This window comes from Struthio camelus, chromosome 3 (genome assembly GCF_040807025.1).
Source record: "Struthio camelus isolate bStrCam1 chromosome 3, bStrCam1.hap1, whole genome shotgun sequence".
Lineage (NCBI taxonomy): Eukaryota > Metazoa > Chordata > Aves > Struthioniformes > Struthionidae > Struthio > Struthio camelus.
In genome coordinates, this window is record NC_090944.1 from 105,296,206 (window position 1) to 105,318,698 (window position 22,493).

Genomic DNA, 22,493 nt, shown 5'->3' on the forward strand with positions numbered 1-22,493 from the left:
TCATTAGCCAGCCATGTGTATGCACAGCTGATTGATATACTTGTAGCTGTTTGCATACACCACATTTGCAGAAATACGTGCATGCATGCATGACCTACAGGCAAAGAAGTCTCCGTACTACCATAAGCACAGTTGTTTCTCAGCTCTACTCTCCGCTGCCCTGTGCATGAGCTCCTTGCAGCAGGTCACATAATTTGAGAGTAACTAAGGCACAGAACAGTAGCAAGGTAGGCTGGGAAGCAAAGACACTGGAAAGCAGTTAGTACTCCACCAGGATGACTGAATTCCTTGCCTATTGCGTGGCTGTACCCCTCTGGCTTGCTGGCAGGTTGATTAATTGTATATGGCACAAGCAGTCCCTGAGCAGAGGCTCCTGCCTTCTAAAATCATTAAGTTGCATATGCTGCAGTGAAGGACTATGAATGAAATGGGACAGACAAGCAAGTCTTAGGCAAAAGCATAAGATCTGACAAATCTGAAAATGCAAAAACCATTCCACGGTGAACAGAAACATGGTTCTCATCTAAGTTTCTCCACAATAAGTATGATACAATGGGAAGAGTCAGGATAGCTTCTGTAGAGGAAATAATTACCTCACAAATATGTGAGGTTCTTTGAAGAAGTCATTGAGCATAACAATAGGAGTGATCTAGTTAGTTTATTATATCTAGATTTCTAAAAAGCTTTTGATAAGGTCCTTCACAGAATCCCACTGTGCTATGGGGCTACTGTCAGAGCTACAATACTGAGGAGACTAAGCTATCAGGATACAGAAGGTCCTCTCATAAATAAATAACTGTTCGAAAGACTGGAAAGTGAATATACCTTTTACGGTTGTATGTTCTAATAACACTTTCTCTTCCCAATTAGATTTTATCCTTGACATGGCGGTACTTCAGTGTTAAGCAATACCATTATTTCTCTTATACATGTGCTGTGAATCTTAACATTCAAAAAACATTGAGATATTCGATTAAACAGAACTATAGAAGCCAACATTTCCATGAATACATTGCTAACAACTGGTCCATGTCCTCTGTGCAAGCCAAGAGGAAACGTGTGCAGCAGTCAGACAGTTTGTTGCTGATGGAGCAATGATTCTCTGAAAATTTCAATTTCTCCCCGAGTCATTTAATCCTTAAAAGGCTTAAAAACTTAAACTAACACCTTCAAACATAACATCTTGAAAACCAGACAGAAAAGAATGTTCATAAGTGGCACTAAAGTTGGCACTAGACACATGCAACTTCCCAATGACTCTGCTGCATCAAGGGCTATTTTTATAATGCATTGTTATTAAATGGGATGCACTTTTTTCTGTATCTATGTTCTTCTGTTGCTTTTTAGGAAAAAAAAAACATTTCTTGCTATAATAGCTTGGTGCATTATTGGTAGAGAAAATGAGGAAGAAAGAATGGCAAGGCACAGGAAGATGGAAGTCAAGTAAGATCTTACATGAGCATTTCTTTTTTGCCTGGAGCTATGAGGCAGCCATTGCCAGCATTCCTTCCAGGAGATTTAATTTTTTTTAGCACAGCCTCAGAATATTTAATATTTAATCTAGTTAATAGAGGGTAAATTACAAAATGATTAAGTAGCCAAAATGTCCTCTTTATGTGCATTTTGCTCCATATCATGAAAGTAAAATGATGGTTATCACTTGGTATGTATCTGGTCTTTGCAGCTCAGATTCAAACAATGTGTCATAGTGTTTTAAGCTTAAATTGTCACTGCTCATTAAGAGGCAAGCCCATCCTTTAGCATTACAAGCAACTTCTTTGAAAAAAGACCCCAGGCTGTAGTGTCCAAACTGAGGGTGCATGTTGCTACTGTTTGGAAAGGTGTCTGTAGCTCCACTTCATCCTGCGCTCCTGCGTTCATCCCTACCAATAGCTGGTGATTTTACAAGCCTAAGCACAAGGATAAGCCGAACCCTTACTAGAGCAAGGAGAAAGAATATTTCTTATCAGCTTTGTTCTTATCCAACTTTTTTTTCTCCTATCTGTGCTCTGTAAGGGTATTTTTTTTTCTTTTTCTAATAGTATAATGAATCCAGCACTTGCTAGGAGTTGCATTACCTTGAGCATTACAAATTGTATTATCCCAAGCATGACCAAAATTTTGCCTCAGGGCTGCAATGGAAATTTCCAAAAGCCCTCAAGAAGCCTCTGATTTGTCAAGAAAGAGCAAAAAGCATGTATTTTCTTTTTAACTTGGGCGAGAGGCCTGGGAACGCAGATGGCTTCAGCATGCTCTGCTCTTCCCTGACTGGACTGTACAATTTTGTGGCCTTCATTGAGCCCATATTCTATTGGGCAAACACCATTTCAGCAGTAAGGCTTCCTCACATCAGCATTCCCGTATGTTGAAAGTCTCACAGTTCAGTAAGTGAGGTGACTGGCAGCTTATGCTCCAAAATCTACATATCCATTATTTAAAGGAGCAGAAGGATCATGAAAGCAATTTGACACTTAAAATCTTTGGGCAGTTACTCTAAAACCTAATGACTACTGTCAAGCTTTTAAACTACTGTATGGCTAATCAACACACAGAAGAAATTAGATCTAATTATATTACGGCATTGTATAGTTTGCTGTGGTGCCTCAGCTGGATATTACAATTTGGTATCCTACTTCCGACCTTTGAGCTTGACCTCTCTACTTTCTGGGTAACAAGGGTTATACAGTTATGAAAGGAACAGCAAGACACACTCAGAACTACTTAAAAGATTACATGACAGAGGGCACTGACTGTTGTTACTAGAGAACAGTAACTGCTTTGGGGCATGAGGCTCTGAAATGTAGGCAGGGCATATAAATAACCTGTTAAATAAATGAGGTCGATAAACGAGGCAGGTAAAGACCTAGTCATCAATCAAATGCTCAGCGCTCCCACCCTTCATGGTAGTCCAAAAGAAATCAAGCGTTAAGCACCTCTGAAAATCAAGCCGTTGTTGTTTTTTTCTTCCCCAAATTTGAAAATATTTGTGTCACAAATATTTTGTGTTATCTTTTTGTGTCACAAAATACTAAAATACATTTCTTCTTCCAGATACTACAGGGGTACTTTCTGGTAGCAGCTGGCTGTTCCTGCTGTTCTCAGCGTTCTTAGTAGCCTCAGGGATTCACATTTGCCCAAACGTCACCGCCAAAATCCCCAACGTTTTCTATTCCGGCATTAAGAGTTGCTCGGTTCTACGCCAATCAAGGCCTTGCCAGGTTGGGAAATAAATCTAGTTCCGCCAAGACCCTTCTATTCTCACATACAATATATAGCAGCACCAGACACGGTTTATCATTAGCTTAACAAAACTGCAGAGAAGCAGTTAAACACAAAAGATCACTTTATTTCTCAAATCACAACCCTCTCATTCTTGAAAAGGTTCATTGCTAATTGTCACCATCTTAAATACATTCTGTATATTTCCCGTGAAGTTAAATACTTTAAAGAAAAATCCCCAAAGAAATAAATACAAAGCACAACAGTTTCACTTTACAATTTGATTTGAGCATTGTCTGATCCTGCATTCACTCTGGAGAGGTCTGCCCCTCTTCGAAGCTCTTAAGCAGAAATCCAGGGTGAGCCTCCCTTGTTCTCCAGAGCCCTCGGCTTATCAGCTTTTAATACAAGTTCTTAATGCAATGCTAGAGCATGCACAGTATAGCTTATATTAGCTTAATAATTTTATAATCTCTCATTACAAATATACACATTTTTACTAAGAAGGTTATAACTGCGATGCTTCTTTTTCTAGATGTTCATACAAAATCCCATGTTACAAAAGGCTTGTTGGATGATGTGCATGTCTGTCGGTGAAAAGCTGCAAGGAAATCAGTACTAGCAAAGTTCACCGGGTTGTTCAGTAGATAACTTACAAAACCAGACAATCCCCAAAGTTGTCGATTGCAGCACAAACTGCAACCAGCATTCTACCTGAAACCTAACTAGCCAAAATGCTTAGCAATGCATATACATTGCAGTATAAAATGTTACCAAGGTGATCAGAACATGCTGTGACAGGGATTATTCTCATACAATAAGCACAGTCCAGTACAATAGCGCAGCTCCTTCAAACAGCCAGGAATGGAGGTCTGACGCAGCAGTTTTTATGATGGTTGTCACAGTAAAAGATAGACAACAGTAGTCCAGTGCAGGCAATATCATGTTCCTTCAAAGAGCTGAGACCAGAAAGGCTAAGCACCTCCCGTATCAGAAGCTGTGCTCCCCAAAAGTTTTTCTTGAAAGAGAGAAATGGGAGGCTGAATGGCTGTGGCTGTGAACTCATCCCAGCTAAGTATCTTACTCCAGAAGCAGTACTCCTGAAAAGGCGGTCACTGTATGGCAGGCTGATTTAGCTACATACTCATGCACTTAAAGAGCATTCAAAGACTACAATAAAGTATTCACGTTAGCTGAAACTTGTATCTGTTCACAGCAAGGTCTGAGGTAGTTTAGAACCAAGCTATGGGAAATCTATGTTTAGGAAACATGAGAAAGAGGGAAAAGGATTTAGTGCACAAAACTATCAAGATACAATTGGTAATTGCTACAGAGAACGGGAATGTAACCACAAAGTTTTGAACTACTGTCTGTCAAGAAGGAGGAGCACTGACAGAAATCAGTGAAAAAGTTCATTAAAAGCTGAACTTCTATTTAGCCTGGCTCCTAATATTTAATTCGTGATCTTTGAAGGAACAATGTTAACATTCACTCCAGAAAGAAAACCAAATGATAATATTGAAAATCAGCAAAGCAGAAAGCAAATGAAATTTTACAAGATATTGGACAAATTTAATAGACAGCGGGCACTGAATGTGAAGTAAAGCTATATTCTTAAGACGAGTCCAAGGGCTCAGTGGGATGTCTGAATCTGCCGATAGCTGAAATACCTTCTTCACATACATTTCTCCAGAAACTTGGAAATTCTCTGAAGGTTCACTTTTGATGATGCGGTTTATTAAGAAAACAACACTTATGTACAACAAACAAATTAAGCATATATGTGGTGCATCACAGTGAGAGAGAAATACTTACATTTATGTAAGACTTAAATTAGATAAGGCTGCACACAGCCTGACCCTATATTTACTCAGGTCAACAGAAAATCTATTATTGATTTCTCTCTTAAGCATAACAGACCCAGTGCAAACAGATTATGGAACTACAAGGTCCAAAAGGGCCAGCATTTCCCATATCCATAGACAGCCAAATTGAAATTTTGCTCACTAGCCTACTGGTAGTTACCTTTAAAGTTTGATGCTAATGAACTGGGACTGAGATATTTTATTCAGCATATGGCAAAGAGGTAAAAAGAAACCTGTAATACATTACAATTTGGAGGAAAGTTCCAGGGAACACTGCAGCCACAGCAATATGATGCTAAACAGGGAAAAAAGAAAAGGAGTTACAAGCAGATTGGGGGAGTGAGGTGAGGAGACAATCCCTGAGGATTGGGACAAACAAAACTAGCTAGGACCACAGGACTCAGATCTTTATGTTGCTTTTCCCCTGAAACGGCTCCATTCTCTTCCTCTCTGCTGAGCACACATGTTCATGTGAATGATAGATTCCTTTAAAAAACTCCCTAAATTACAAAAAAGGCCACGTAGAAACACATCCCTGCAAATAATCACTACGAAACAGACAGATCACTTTCTAAGCTATATATGCACTGATATATACAGACTCTTCCCAGATTGTTCCTTGCAACATCAGCCCTTGCTACCAGACTGATAAGTTTCTAATCTAATCATTTAAACCCCATGAACTTAGCATTATTGCTTTAAAACATTAATTCAAAATGTTTATCTCTCAAAACTAATAAATATCATGCCAGTAACAGGTCCAAATCAGGAAATACCAATGTCCTTGTTATTAAATTGGCATAAACAAACTCACAGAACGGTCCAAATGGAATCCTGGCCAATAGACAGCAGAAGAAACCTGCCTCTGCTCATCAGAAATGAACCTCTGTGCACTTTCACTCTGTGCTCTGAAACATTTTCTCAGTGTGACAAATTTCTATGAGAAATTCCTGTGAAAAACTTTACAGTCTTTTAGCAGCTGAAAATAACTATACAGACATAGAAGATGCCAAAAACAATTCTGGGGACTTACCAAGCTTCGAAAGCACAGTCTAAAATTTTTCACTAAAGAAGAAAACTTCTTAATATCTATAAATAAACACATTTATAGGATTAAAGGTATTAACCATAAATCACCTAATGATCATAGCTCAGAAGAAGAGACAGCAGATACATGTGTCGAACAAAAGTGATACCAGGAAAGTGACGATTCCTGGTACATGTGCAAGTTTCCTACTTTTTCCTACAGAAAGAAGCTGCAATAACTACTATTCGTTAGGATTATATGGTGCACAGTTTTAGAGGTGCAAACTCTGATCTGAACAATAATAACAGCCCTACTTACTGGATGTTTCAGAAGTCACCTGGTCCTTTTTAGATACGTAGCATTTGTTGTAAAAGGGTCAGTTGTGTAAATGCCTCAAACGCCTTAACATAGACTGTGGTGCTGATGTATCTGCCAGTTTTCAGGAGTCAATGGATAACTCTGAAAATCATGAGAAACTAGGTTACACTCTTTCAACTGCGGGCTGAGGAACTATACAAAGAGAGTGGATGTGCCAAGATAACAAACACATAAATAACTCAGTAAATTGCTGGTGAGAAAATGTACTTGTATCATACCAACAGTGCAGCTGTCCTTCCCCTACAAAACTCCAGGGCCTAAGGTAGCAGGAGGCACAGGAGAGGCATATTTACACCTTCTGCACAGACTTAATTCACCAGTACATTCAGATTTTTAGCTAAAATAATCTGAACGTCAATTCTCATAACATTTATGTAATAAAATAATTACATGTTTTTCAGAACACTGAGCTGTATTATTCTATTAGGCTGGAGGTAAAGGGAAAAGAAATTATTATCTGATGTCTGATTGGGTGATAATGTCTAAAGCCAAGAACATATTATTACTTAATTTACTTACTACCATCATTTGTTTATAAGACAGTAAACAAACACATACACTACTACAAAACTTGTATGTAATTGCACCGGCAGTGACCCTATTGGAAAATGACAGACATCTGCAGTTTTCTCATATGCTGTTTTCCATATACTACAGCTGTTAATTTAGGCCTTCTTTATTTAAGAAAAGTTGCAGGGTAATCTTACAACCGTAGTTTTCTAGTAAGCATTTTCAAAATCAAGCATTGACCCAAGATCCTGCCATGGAATATGGGCGAGATTTATACAGTACTTCAATCAAAGCTTTGTAAGGAAAGCTTGTGAAGGGCCAAAGAACAGTCTGCAATTTTTTAAAGCAGTTAATGCTCATATGAGGGCTCACTGGGTAAAGACTGGCAAGCCACAGCATACAAAGTAGCTAGGAGGAATATATACGGTCTTTGGTCTGCACCACTATCTTCAAAACGAGCATTTAATTTACTCTATTTTATGCACCTCACTACAGCCAAATTGCCAGTACTAACAACTGGGCAACAACAGCTTTGGACCTGATCACCCTCACTTAGTCATTTACACATTTTAAGCAACCATAAAAAAGATACAGTATCCTGCTGTAGGGCAAGGGCAATCATTTCACACCTGCCTGCACAAAACGTGTTCAGTTTAATAGCTTTAGAACCTGCTGTAAATTCAAGCTAAATAAGTAGCTATTAGCACTTTTTAGCACAATATAGGAATATTTAGGTACTCCGATAAAAACTTGGCCCAGGACTTTATTTCCTGCATCCTGAACCAAGCTTTGTGGAGCTTCTATGTCAATTTGCGTTAGCTAGTAGAGCTGACAACGCTACCAATCAGTTCAGTCAGAGCGAACGAAGGCTTCTCACCTAAATTTGTCATTAACTGGATGACAGGGAAAGGAACCAGGCCCAGGAGTCCTCTGGGATCTACAAATTATTATTTCTGAAACACCTTTTAGTCCTCTGGCAACTGGTACAATATCATACGAGCTTAAAGACGCTTACTCTTAAATAGGTTAACTCTTACTAGCTCAGATATTTGCTGACTGCTCCAACCACAACAACCAAATCTTGCCCATTTCGATGTTAAGTGCACACCTCTCAAAATTTAAGCCAACAAGTATATTCATGGAGAAAAATAATGTGTATCATTTCTGCTTTCTGTGAAATGACATCTAAATTCTGATTCTACATTAGTATATTTGAGCAGGCATCTCGGTATAAATGGAACTAGTGAATAACAAGTGGACAGGAATATAATTAACTTAGTTTTCTAATCTTTGCACTGACACTAGATCTAAATAACACTGTTGAATAATGAATGGATATCTACACATACATTTGGTTGGAAAAGTTAGAGTAGAAAAATTATTCACATTACTTCTTTTGCTTTCTTTCTCCCATGGAAAGCAACTGTATTATCAAGTCAGCTACTAAACTGAAAATTTGCTAATTTGATTTCATAATTAGTGAAGATGAGGATGCACTAAGTTCATTTCAATTTTTCAGCCGTAATGCTGAGAAGCACTAAACTCTTGAAAGAGTTGTTGTCATAACAAACATGCAAAACTGATTTTCGTGGAAAGAGAAATAAATGAAGCCGTAAAGGAAGCAAAGTGCAACGAAGAACAGTTCCGTCCCTTAACAAAAACAGTGATTTCTTCTCTATGTTATGTCCTTTACATCAGTCTAGGATTAACTTATCTCATTGTAATTCCAATTAAAATGCCACTTCTTCAGAAGCCAAGATTAAAGTAAAAGGAACACACTACAAAAACTAATTCCTAGAAGAAAATTCTTTGCTTTTTAATACTTCTCTTTATAATCAAAAAGACATATTTTAGGAACTTGTTTTAGAGCTGTTTGACAACGGTTTGAAAACAGAGCCGTGCAATTTTCGCTCAGTTCAGAAACTCATTTTCCTAGATAAATCAGTTTTACAAATACTGAATTTACTCTTCCTGAAATGACTGATTGTTGTCCATACATTTCTGGGAATAAAAAACTTTTAAATTCAGTTGGAATACGTTAATTCCATTAGAAAGAGCTCTGCTGAGCTCCTTCTGAGTTAGAGGTAAGTCTGAACTCAACCTACAGAAGAACAACAGAGAAAATGAGGCATGGGGAATTTAAAGATAATGATTATTATAACTGAACTACTGAATAGAAACAACATCTCAGTAACGACAATATAGTCAGTTCTGTTACTAGAAATCTAACAGAACTATCTTATAGTTTCTGATAAGAAGACAAAGAACATCTGGTCAGGTTTTTTTGCTAACTCTGCTGCAAATAAAACATGCATAAGTGATATGCAATTCTGAATAATATGTTATCACTGTAGAGAAGCCCTGATGTTAAAAATCATCTCTTGTTTAGCCAAACAGCACAACTTCTTTCCACTGAAAGAAAAAAAAAACTGCAAAAGAACATACAAGAACTATATCTGAAATTGGGAGCCAATAAATACAATATATACATACATCATTAGAAAGAATGGGAATATTCACACTAAACATAAATCAGTTCGGTGTGATATTTTCCTTTGTCACTAGCATTTTATGCTGCTGATGGAGTGTGTAAGCCAGAGGACTATACTAGGCAATAAAGACATTGCAGGTGCTGGGGAGTGGGGGTGGGGACCAAGCAGAGCTGAGGTCCCTTAAACATTTTGACATTATTTCTTTGAATAAAAAAGTATTCACATCAAAAAAAGTTAGGATATGGTGACACTTGTCTTAAGGTTTGAAAGCTCTGTGATCGTATTTGACTCACTTCAGCGACAGGATCTAAGAACAACTGTAACCCAAGAAAAGTCCTCGAGAAAGGCCAGATGTGACTAAGAATCAGCCTAATACTCAAAAATTCTCTTTATCTGTATGAAGGGAGAATGCTAACGTGGGTTTTTTTTGACCTTTTTTTTTTTTTTAAGGGATATTGGAAGTGATATTTTTGCTTTGGGAATCTCTCATACTTTTCATTCAGATTCTTCCTACCTGAAAACTGACCAGCATAGCCATTGGCAGAGGGCTGATGTCATGGGAAATGCATAGGCATGTCTATTCAACAGTGAGTCATAAGACGAGAAAGACCTGCAATAGTTTATAGCCTTTTTTCAGACTCATTTGTATCCTAAAAGTAAATTGTCCATGCCAGAGATCACGTCTGAGAATCCTGCTCTTTCCCTGAGATCCTAAACTCGGAACGCTGGCACAAACTTTTTTCATTCTTATCTTAACACATTCTCGACAGCAGTGACTACTAAAGACTAATCGAGCTAGGAAGTTACAGTCTTTGTTTATCCACAGTTTGAGAAACTTGTTTGATGAAACTGCAAAGAAATAATAACACTGGCACTGAAGGACCTGTCTACCAAAGACAAGACGTGCTCCATGCGTCTCAGTAGTTCCAGCATGCATTACAATTGGAATAAAGGAGCTCTCTGTTTTTCCCTCTTCTAAGAAAAAAAAAAAGGTTCTGAATTTTTGGGCCTATGCTTAAATAAAAGGTTGTGTCCCCAGCAGTTAGGCTCAGTTTTTTCATGGTAATTGGCAGCCAAGTCTAGCTACAGGCTTATGAGCAATATCCTGCCTCAGAACTCAAGAATGTATAAGGCAGCCATGGCATATATTGAAAGCTACATATAACGCAACGTGCATGCATCTTCACTGAGAGACATCATAAATCAGACGACAGCAGTGGGAAGGAAGGAGGCTGCACGCAAACGCCAGAAGAACGGAACTGGGACTCGTCATGAAAAATACTATAATATTATCAATAAAGCCAAACCAATTTCACTGGGAATAAGAAAGAGGAAGCGTATCTCCTTTAATGTGCCTACCGGTTCAGTGCTACCATTTGTTACGGTTCTTCCTTTTTCAGCCCAACTGATATCCAACATGGAAATTCTTTCAAATTAAGCAGTGTGACAAATTAACATCCTATTTGCTATGCTGATATAACTCATTTTATCACTCTGGTTATATAAAGGAAAAAAATACTTAACCTACACCAGCTTTGTTTTCTTCTGACAAGGCTATCTGTCACCAAGAAAATTCCACGTTCATAGAATTGGAGAGACAACATTTCCAAGATAATGTACCTCATAAGGAGAATCAACCCTCCTAATCAGTTTTGCCAATCACATCAATGTTTGTCTTAATATGGAAACACTTCATCAGAGACTGAAAGACCAATATGGAGCTCTTCCTAGAAGCCATGTGGATCTGGAGAGTAAGAGACTGCATCATCGTTAGTGTGAAAACACTTAAAACAAGTAAAGCAGACAATTGATCCAAATAGACATAGATGGATAACTAATTCTGTGATGCACAGTAAGAGCTAGATCTTTTACAATATAGTGTTAAAGCATCCTCTTTTATGAAGATCATGAGAAAAGTTTGTGTATGGCCTTTTAAATTTTAGGCTCCACAATGTAAAACTTTCTTTTCTTGGAGAAAAATAATTATCTGCAAATTCCTGTTTTTGTATTCTGAATAACTGCTTGTTAGTGGTCAGATGCAGTTCCACTTTTTTAAACAAAATTTTGTGATGATCTGTTGAACATTTCTGGAAATACAGGTAAAAGGTATATAATCATCTTCAAGAGCAAAAAATATGTTTTTCTCAAGATGGAAGCCTGATTTAGGAGTTTTCCCTTTGAGTACAGGAAAAGACAATTTTGTACTTTAAAAAGTCAACTAAGGTCAAAACTAATATAGCATCCATTAATTAGTTTGTTGATATCATGAAGGCTTTTCTTGTCATCCCACTGATGAATGAGGGAATTTGCATCTCAGCAGGCAAACACGCTTGATACTTCCTTAATCTACTGCACTGCATTTGCTACAGCCAAAAATAAGAGATAAAGTGGGATATAGAGTCAAAATGATTCAGAAGACAGCCTACTAGTTATAAAGGAATATGAAATTAAGAATAAGCTTAAAAAATAGCATATATTCTGTACTATTGTGTTCCATAAAGATAAACATTTTCTTTGCTAATGGAAACCTTCAGGGAACAAATACTTATTTCATATGCCCTTTCATTCTGCTGTTCACAAGTCATTTTACATTTCCACTGTAGCTCTGCCTTTTATTTCCTTCCGTTCTCCTTGCCTTGGTTAGATTAGAGAGGTAGGGTGTTAATGGGGTAGTTGATGAAGATTGAAGACCTATTTTCTCCCCCCTAGAGACCAGCCTGATTTGAACAAATTGAGGAGAGTGAAGCAGTCTCTTCATATCCTTGGGAAGCCTTTTCCAATTCAGCATTTCCAGCTTCCAGACACAGTCCCCTTTGCTCACTGAGAAAAAGAAAAAAAAAAAAAAAAAGGTGCCAGCACAGGAAGGTTGTGAATAATTTCATAATGTCAGTGGGTCTTCAAAAGCTCCCTTTCAATCCCTTTTATGGTTGGTGAGCGTGTGAACGCGAGGTGGATCCAGGAGGGGAATGCAGGGAACTGGTGCTTGCAGCTCGAACAGGGCGAGAAACAAGCTGTTGTCCACCATTTCCCAAATCTGTTGTTGCCACTTCCTTACTACCCTCATCCTTGTGGGTACTGTTTTGTGCTGGGCACTCAAAATGCACACAGTGAAACACCTGGAGAGAAGGGAAAAAAAAAAAAAGATAAAGCAAAACAATCAAATGCTTAATACTTAAACAATTAAATGCTGGCAAAAGTAAGACCAAAACAAAATGAAATCTATACAGAAGCACGCAGGCCAGATCAGTGCCAAAGCACTGCCACAGTACATATTAGAACGTTCATCATGAGATCCAAAGCATCTGTCCATGCACCATGAACGTTATAAAGTGATGCCACTAATAACAGCAAAGTAAGAGGAGGTCTTCAAATTATACAAACCTTTATGTATGGCACTGAAAATTGAACAGATTGGCCCACAGCAGAGAGAGGTATATGTAAATATTTTCTTTGCAAAGTAACAGAAACACCTACCATCAGACAACATGCTGTTAGATCACAAATACAATAATATTGTCTTAAACATACCTTATGATCTATTTACATCCTCAAAAGCCTGAATGCTTACACTAGAAATGAAATGTTTATCATTCTCCATATAATTCTATTTCCAAATTGCCCTCTGCTGTAATGAGTAATACCTCTGCAGACATATCCTGGAGTATGTAGAAACGTCTTCAGAGTGCCCAGGGAAACTACTCCTTCATCAAATGAAATATTCAATTTCAAACAGTGATCAAATTCTAATGTTTCAAGTGATACCTGGACCATTGTACAGGTGATTATATCTTAGAGCAACAGAACCAGGTAGTTCACGTCTTTAAATCTCTCCTCACAAACAAGGGTAGCCTCTAATAACTGCTCTTTCCCAGACCATTTCAAGTTAACATGGACAAAATCAGATACCATAAACAAGACATAGGTATACTACAGATTCATACTTATATTTTCTATGCTGTCTTTCACACAACTGAAAATCCTATTATTCTTTTTGACCATCCTTGGACAACTGCACATGGGGCAGACATCTGCAATGATGTGTCTGCTATCAGACTGTTCCTGGGTCTTTTCTGGGAAGGTAGCTAGTTAATTCAAATTCTAACAGCGTGCATGAAACCAAAAAAAAAATTATTCACAGTCACTGTGGGTTTTTTGTAGCTTCATTATATTTTCTTGTGCCTCTCAGTGTAAAAATTCTTGCAAATTTTTATACAGATACATAACGATGCATATTTATATTTCAATATATACATGCATGCTCACACATAAAGATGTATTGCTATGCCTCTACATATATACATGTGAGCAGATTACAAATATAGCTACACACCTATGTACACACACAAACACACACACATATATACAAACATATAACCACAAATACACACACATACAAAGGCTTTTCTCTAGATTCATTGTAGTAAATTTTCTAAAGTCTAATTTATACAGTGGCATGAATTCTCCTTATTTATTATAGTTATTGAGAAGCCAATTTTTCCATTTGGTTACATTTCTTGAGAAGCTCCTTTCATACTTATCCTGCTCTTATGTTTTTGAAGTGACAGCTATTGTCATTTTTCCAGGCACACTTATCATTTGCAGAAAAGAACAATATCTCATCAATTCATCTCTGTTATATGCTGCTTTTCTTGAAAGGCAGTATAGTCTAATGAATAGAATGCAGGTCTTCAAGTCAGAAGATTCTGTATTTCTACTGCATCCTACGCCAGCAGTTTCTCATTTAAAATTTCCCTTTAAAGAGTGATGCATGTGTTTTTTTTTAACATAGTATCAATACCACTAAAATTTAGCCAATGCTAGTCTATTAAAACTGAAGTACCAGATTCTTAATTTATAACGTTCATTTATATCATTTATTTCATACTAAACTCTTTAATGCTCATCTCAGCATGAGGATGACAAAATAGCTGCTGCTGATGAGGAAATTACATAAGATATAAATGAAGATTCTTGAAAACAGCTTAATAGCCACATGTAAATACTTACAAATTTACTCATGGAGACACACACCGAGACCCATTTAGCAATACGAATTAATTGAGGAAAATATTTGTAGACACAGTCATGAGAACTCTTTAGATGCATGTGTCATGAAAGGGGGAGACTAGAGATCTGATTCTGTTCTCACAAAAATCAGCAGGAGCCTGGTCATCAGGTTGATGTTAAAAAGCCTACTCCTTTCACAGACTAACACTCACTGATGCCTAAGTCGTAAAAGAACTCCATTTAAAAATCTGGATGAAGGGAATAGAAAAAGGCAAAATTAAATGGAATCAAATAAAGAATGATGAAAAATGAGAAATAGTCAGAAATACATTAATCTTTCTGCTGTCAAGTGACAAACACAGGAAGGGTGGAAGACAGTGGTTGTGAATGAATAAAGTGGTATGAATAAATTGGTTACAGGCCACCTGATCAGGAGGAAGTTGTCGATGAGAACTTCTACAGACAGCTGGAAGTAGCCTCACGATCACAGGCCCTGGTTCTCATGGGAGACTTCAACCACCCTGACATCTGTTGGCAAGACAGCACAGCTAGGCACAAACAGTCAAAGAGCTTCCTGCAGAGGGTTGATGATAATTTCTTGACTCAGGTGGTGGAGACGCCAACGAGGAGAGGTGCATTACTAGACCTTGTACTAACAAACAAAGAAGGTCTGGTTGGAGGTGTGAAGGTTGGGGGCAGCCTTGGCTGCAGTGACCATGAGATGGTGGAGTTCAGGATCCTACGAGGAGGGAGCAGGGCAATGAGTAGGATTGCAACGCAGGACTTCAGGAGAGCGAACTTTGGCCTCTTCAGGGACCTACTTAGAGGAATATCATTGGGTAGGGCCCTAAAAGGAGGGAGGGTCCAGGAGAGCTGGTTAATATTCAAGCATCACCTCCTCCAGGCTCAAGAGCAGTGCATCCCTCTGAGTAAGAAGTCAAGCAAAGTGGGCGGGAGACCTGCATGGATGAGCAAGGAACTCCTGGCAAAGCTCCAACAGAAGAAGGAAGTCTACAGAATGTGGAAAAGGGGACAGGCCACTTGGGAGGAATATAGGGACGCTGTCAGCGTATGCAGGGATGGGACAAGGAAGGCTAAGGCCCATTTGGAATTAAATCTGGCAAGGGATGTCAAGGACAACAAGAAGGGGTTCTTCAAATACATCTGTAGCAAAAGGAAGACTAGGGAAAATGTCGGTCCGCTGCTGAATGGGGCGGGTGCCCTGGTGACAAAGGATACAGAGAAGGCAGAGTTACTGAATGCTGCCTTTGCTTCAGCCTTCACTGCTAAGGCCAGTCCTCAGGAATTCCAGACGCTGGGGACAAGAGAGGAAGGCTGGAGAAAGGAAGACTCTCCCTTGGTCGAGGAGGATCAGGTTAGAAGATCTTTTGTCCAAACTTGACATCCATAAATCCGTGGGCCCCGATGGGATACACCCACGAGTGCTGAGGGAGCTGGCAGATGTCATCGCTAGGCCACTCCCCATCATCTTGGAAAGGTCCTGGAGATCAGGAGAGGTGCCTGAGGACTGGAAGAAAGCCAGTGTCACCCCAGTCTTCCAAAAGGGCAAGAAGGAGGAGCCAGGCAACTACAGGCCTGTCAGCCTCACCTCCATCCCGGGAAAGCTGATGGAACAGCTCCTCCTGGAGGTCCTCTCTAAGCAGATGGAGGACAAGGAGGTGGTCAGGAGGAGTCAGCATGGATTCACCAAAGGGAAATCATGCTTGACCAATCTGAGAGCCTTCTCTGATGGAAGGACTGGCTGGGTAGATGAGGGCAGAGCAGTGGATGTTGTCTACCTGGACTTCAGCAAGGCTTTGGACGCTGTCTCCCATCACCTCCTCCTAGGTAAACTCAGGAAGTGTGGGCTGGATGAGTGGACGGTGAGGTGGATTGAGAACGGGCTGGATGGCCGGGCTCCGAGGGTTGTGGTCAGTGGCACAGAGTCTAGTTGGGGGCCTGTAGGTGGCGGTGTCCCCCAGGGGTCAGTCCTGGGTCCAGTCTTGTTCAATGTATTCATCGATGACCTGGAGGAAGGGACACAGAGTGCACCCTCAGCAAGTTTGCGGATGATACGAAACTGGGCGAAGAGTGGCTGACACACCAGAAGGCGGGGCTGCCATTCAGAGGGACCTGGACAGGCTGGAGAGCTGGGCGGAGAGGAACCTCCGGAAGTTCCACAAAGGCAAGTGCAAGGTCCTGCCCCTAGGCAGGAATAATCCCATGCAGCAGTACAGGCTGGGGGTGGACCTGCTGGAAAGCAGCTCTGCCAAAAAGGACCTGGGAGTGCTGGTGGACAACAAGTTAACCATCAGCCAGCAATGTGCCCTTGTGGCCAAGAAGGCCAGTGGGCTCCTGGGGTGCATTAGGCAGAGTGTTGCCAGCAGGTCGAGGGAGGTGATCCTGCCCCTCTGCCTCAGCCCTGGGGAGGCCACACCTGGAGTGCTGTGTCCACTTCTGGGCTCCCCAGTACAAGAGAGACATGGCACTCCTGGAGAGAGTCCAGTGGAGGGCTGCAAAGATGATCAGGGGACTGGAGCATCTCTCCTATGTGTGTCCAATTCTGGGCTCCCCAGTACAAGAGAGACATGGCACTCCTGGAGAGAGTCCAGTGGAGGGCTGCAAAGATGATCAGGGGACTGGAGCATCTCTCCTATGAAGAAAGACTGCGAGAGCTGGGCCTGTTCAGCCTGGAGAAGAGAAGATTGAGAGGTGATCTGATCAACGTGTATAAGTATCTGAAGGGGGAGTGTCGAGAGGGTGAGGCCAATCTCTTCTCTGTGGTGCCCAGCAACAGAACAAGAGGCAACGGGCAGAAACTGAACCACAGGAAGTTCCACCTAAACCTGAGGAAAAACTTCTTCACTGTGAGGGTGACAGAGCACTGGAACAGGTTGCCCAGAGAGGTAGTGGAGTCTCCTTCACTGGAGATATTCACAACCCGTCTGGATGTGATCCTGGGCAACATGCTCTAGAGGACCCTGCTTGAGCAGGGAGGTTGGACTAGATGATCTCCAGAGGTCCCTTCCAACCTAAACCATTCTGTGATTCTGTGAAAGTGGTATGCTAATACAAAATACGATTAGAACAAAGAAACACATAATAATTGAGAACCAGACCATCAAGTTCACAATAATATTACAGAATGGAATAGAAGAGAGGGAAAGTGGATGTGGAAACTTGAAGAGATATTTCAGAAGTTACAACATTTGGAGCTGATGTCGCTAAAGGGCAATTTGATCTAAGTAGGAAATGCTGCTAAAACGGTAATGAATCATTGCCTCAGTGTTCACAAAGGAAGAGGAGAGCCACATAACAGAAGCAGATATACTTTTCCCAGAGCAAATACAGAAAATGCTGAAAAAAATCAGAACAGGTGATTAAAAAAAAGCGCAAGTCTATCTGAACTTCAGAATAGCATGAGATCTATCCCAAAACTCCACAAAAAATGACACATTTTAGCATTTTGCGGGCCTGTTTCAGACCTTTTGGAAAACAAAGTGATAGATATAGGTGTGATATGAGATTCTCAGTAACTAAGCAGTGGTCAGATTTTTTTTCTTTAGGATGAGATACTCAAATCACACAGGTGGTAGCCTGTCTAGGCTGTAATTTCAAGATGTTTGTGAGCTTATGAAAACTTTTTCTTATATAGCTTTATTCTACTTAATTCCTACCATGTACTGCATTTTACACCTTCATAACACACTGTAAACCATAACTAGTTCATAATTCTTACACCTTTTCTTTCTTTTTGTAAGTATTATTCATTGCATTTTACAGAAAAGGAAAAAAGGGAAAGAACCAACAATTTGCTATACACAGTCTAACATTAACTTTCCATACTAAAATCAATGGAAAACTTACCACGGATGTCTTTGGGACAAAATTTCAACTTACAGCTTGATTCCCAATTCTGTGCTCATTCTATTAAGCTATGTTTCTTTCTTAGCTTATTACATCTTCCTAAAATCATAAACATTTTCAATTTTTTGCCTATTCTCACAGTATTGTGTGCTTTACAGTGTTAGTCCCCAAGTGCGGAAGGCTAGTAAAACTGTTAATCTGAGGTACACATATGACAATATTTGGAAAGTTATGTTTTAATGATGTCTGCAGGCGTTCACAGAAAATTAATCTTGCCAAATAAATGTTGTTTAGAAAAAGTTAAATTGTGAACAAAAGAAAAGCGTAGCACTAGCATATTCCTTTTGAACTTAGAAGTTTTCTGATATAACGCAGCACAAAATAGAACTTTTAGAAAAAACACTTTCAAAGCACAAATGCACAAGCTTTTCTTTCCTGCTTTCTAATCACAAGGAAAATATGTCTTTTTTGGTACTCAGGACTTAAAAAACACTTTTACAGTATGACTTATGCCATTGATTTGAAAACATAAATCACCCCTAAAATGAACTTAAATTAAAGTAAGTGCAATTTATACTGTCTCTGAGACCAATTTCTATTTTCAGAGTGATATAAATGGGCCTTAATGTACGCAGGAATAAAAGTATGTGGAAGCAGAAACAGCGCAAAGTAGGAGATTATCAAGATACAGAAATAATTTTGTACATTGTATTGGGTATATCTATGACTGGAAAGAAGACAGAGATGATGACATTAACAGTGGAGGAACTATTCTGAATTCAAAGCACTGAATATCCAGCTAAACAGCAGTGGATTAGGGAAAGCCAAATAGTTGTACTTCAGAGAGTGAAATTTTATGTTGGAAGACTCAAAGACAAGAAGGAAGGAAGAAGAAAAAGAAAATAAAAACAAAACAAAACAAAAAAACAGTTGAAAGACCAGGGATCTATCTTTATCAGGACCCGACAGCAGAAGGCTTTAGAAGAAGTAAAATGAGTCATAAAGTAGTTCAGAATTAAAGGAAAGTGCTTATGTTCTTAGTGAAGAGATTACTGAGACCATCCCCTCTGGAACAAGGCATAACTGGTTACAATGTTATTATTAAAAATGAAAGTATGAGAAATGTCTTGTTGTGGTCTTCTGCAAACAAAACCTTACAACAAAATGTTACGGATTATCAACTTAATAGATAACAAAGCAATGTAATTTAGCAATATGTGCACTCTAAAAAATGCTGCTCTTTTTTTAGGAGAGATGCATCGTTTGAAAAAGAAATTTACTATGGGGTACTAAGACAAAAGAGAAAAGACCTAGAATGGGAACCTGTATTTACAGTCCTAAAAAGCTACTAAATGAATAGCTGTAGCCTGAATTTGCACACTCCAATCTTCACCATAGTTATACAGTGCTCCATACAAATAACAAAACGGTATATTCAATTCTTCAGAAATTATAACCAGTTCCTACTTAGAATTATGCCTAAAAGGCCATTACTCTTCAGTGCTTAAAGCCACCTTTAAGAATTAAAAAGTAGTAGGAAATGTTTCTTGTAGGCTGACTTGCTAAGCTTGTCCAATGCATCTCATATTGGCTACCACTGGGTACCTGCCTAAACAGAACACTAATGTGATTTCACGCAGCATTTCCCAAATTACTTAAAATGTCATTTACTATGCATTTTAGCTTGGTATAAGTGGATCAAGTATTCAGTGGCAGACATGGAACCTGTTAAAAAGAAAAGCAAGAATAATAGCTAATCATATCCAATGACTAACCTATGAAATCTTTCTTTTATTGTTATTCAGCATAACAGATTGCAATTTAATTAGAGCTGATGTATGACTTTAAAATAAGTTTTGCTTATGTAGATCATGTATGTCATTGCCACAGAGGGCAACACAGATGCATTTACAGAGAAGAGGATTTAACGCATCCTCCTTTCACAAGCACACTCGCAAAGTGCAGTGTACTATCATATTTATAATTTCCCTGTATTTTTTCTATTACATTAAAATTTATAGGAATATATAAAGTTTTAGATATACTGAAATGCTTATAAAAAGAAATTAACATGCAAAGTAAGTATTACTTTGCTTCTGTATTTTGAAAAACATGTAGGCATTTTAAAGGGCTGGATAATACATATTTCTATTTGTCTCCACTTACTGATGCACTTCATGATTGATCTTCTGATACAAAATTATTCATTTTTAGTAGATATATTCAATTTACTACATTTTTAGTATATAGCACTAAAAAAGTCTTTTTCAGTAAAGAGATGAGAACCTACCGATACCGACATGAGAGCAAATAGGACTGTCTACATCAATCAGTAATGGAAAAAGCCTTCCACATGCGCATGCAACAAACTTTCTGGAGGCAGCTTCTGACTCTGTGTTTCTGAGAATTCATTGATGAAGACTAAACTGCACTCTACAAGAGAGAGCGCTTAGAAAAAACTTTCTAAATTGCTATTCCCAGTTCAGTTTATTGGCCAGCTTCTTTCCAACTGTCTACTGAAAACTACTATTGAGATCTGGTGGTGCATATGATAGCAATGAATGCTCTAAAATTGGTCATAAACAATGCTATTTCACAATTCTTGCAATACCTTACTAAGGATCAGCATCCCCATGCGCTAAATAAGATCAGAAATTCTGACTTCTTACATTGTTAGAGTTGACAGAATCAACTAATACTACAAATTTAATAGCATTATCCAAAGTTCATTGTAAAGGGTGAAAGTACCATGTTTTGTTGTGTTGTACACGTGTGGAGTGTAGACAGGGGCATGCATGCACACATACACACAAGCAGCCCTTAGTGCCTCTGTCATCTTGCCATATAAGGTCCTAATCTCAAAGACTTGCAAATATTCTTAAATTTACATATTGTAAACAGTTTCTCTGAAGCTAGTTCTAAAATCTGGACTTCATTTGAGACAATACACAACAATTACAAATTATGGAAGTACAAGAAAACAGAAAGAGGATGATACTGAACTCATTAGGATTCTGCAAAACATGTTTTTTCTATATGAAACATGAAAAAATCTCTTGGTTTGGCTACTATTGGTTAACTGATTTACTGGGTATGAAAATTAATTATAAAAGAATCTTATGCAAATAAGATTTTCTTAGGAACAATGAGATTTTTCTTATGTTTTAATCATTAAAAAGATAACATAAAAGTGATAAAACCAAGCAATGAGCGGCTATATGCCTTTCTCTAGTGCACTATAATGGTATTTTGATCATTCATCAAAATAAGGAATAATTTAAATATTAACAAAAACCAATAGGAATGTTTAATGGCACTGAGCAAAAGCCCGAAACCAGATGCATTTCTTGTATTTTGTTGGGGCGGGGGGGGGACCCCCACAGCACCCTTCCAACTCTACAGAGTCTGGGAAGACGATAACAGAGTTCACAAATGTTTAAATAAGGAAAGCATCCTTTTTTTTGCTAGATCGCCAGCATGAAAAGGCTACACATTTTAGAGAGCATTATTAATTTCATAGTAATATATAAAAACTAGGCATATTTTTATATATTCATGAAGAATACAAGTTTTCTCTTCCTGAAAGTTCCTTACCTCATTCGCTGTGTTGTGAGTGCCAACTATTCTGATGAAAGATGCAGGCTGTTTATCAAAAGTGATTGTTTGCCAGGATCTGCAAAAAATCAAGAAGGCCATACAAAAAAATATTATTAACCAGTCACAACAGCTTGCAGTAAAATACACAGAGAATTCATTCAAGTGACAGTATAGACTGTCACTTAATGGGACAAACAGAGAAACACTTTCCATTATCTGAATTTCCAGCACTCCTTGTTCTTTTTTATTTTTAAGCCCCTCATGTTTTCCTGTATAACTTAGTACTATAATTTATATGCAAGAATAATATTCATACTATTGTTAAAAGTTAATAAAATGGTAACAGAAAAATAAATTGAATCAAAGTCTAACACTCCTGACTGTTGCTAGCAGGCAAACAGAAGGAAATGCACCCATCTGTTAACTTACTTACGAGACATCGTCAGAGCTTGGTTAAAGAAAATTATAGCTCTAGGAGTACCAACAAAGCAACTCCTCCATCCCACTCCGTAAGTGGAGTAGCGGAGGCAG

At 38.6% G+C, this 22,493-nt stretch overlaps 1 protein-coding gene across 2 annotated transcripts in view; it reads right to left on the reverse strand.

Annotated features, from left to right (window-relative positions):
- Nucleotides 1-3,325: 3,325 nt before the first annotated feature.
- BTBD9 (BTB domain containing 9) overlaps nt 3,326-22,493 on the reverse strand; it is a 149,848-nt gene continuing 130,680 nt past the window's right edge. For both annotated transcript variants that reach the window (XM_068939544.1, XM_068939547.1), the window contains 2 exons: nt 21,960-22,038; nt 3,326-12,607 (listed from right to left, as the gene is read on the reverse strand). In XM_068939544.1, the coding sequence (XP_068795645.1) occupies nt 12,413-12,607; nt 21,960-22,038 (274 nt within the window). In that variant the 3' untranslated portion in view covers nt 3,326-12,412. The remainder of the gene's footprint in view (nt 12,608-21,959; nt 22,039-22,493) is intronic.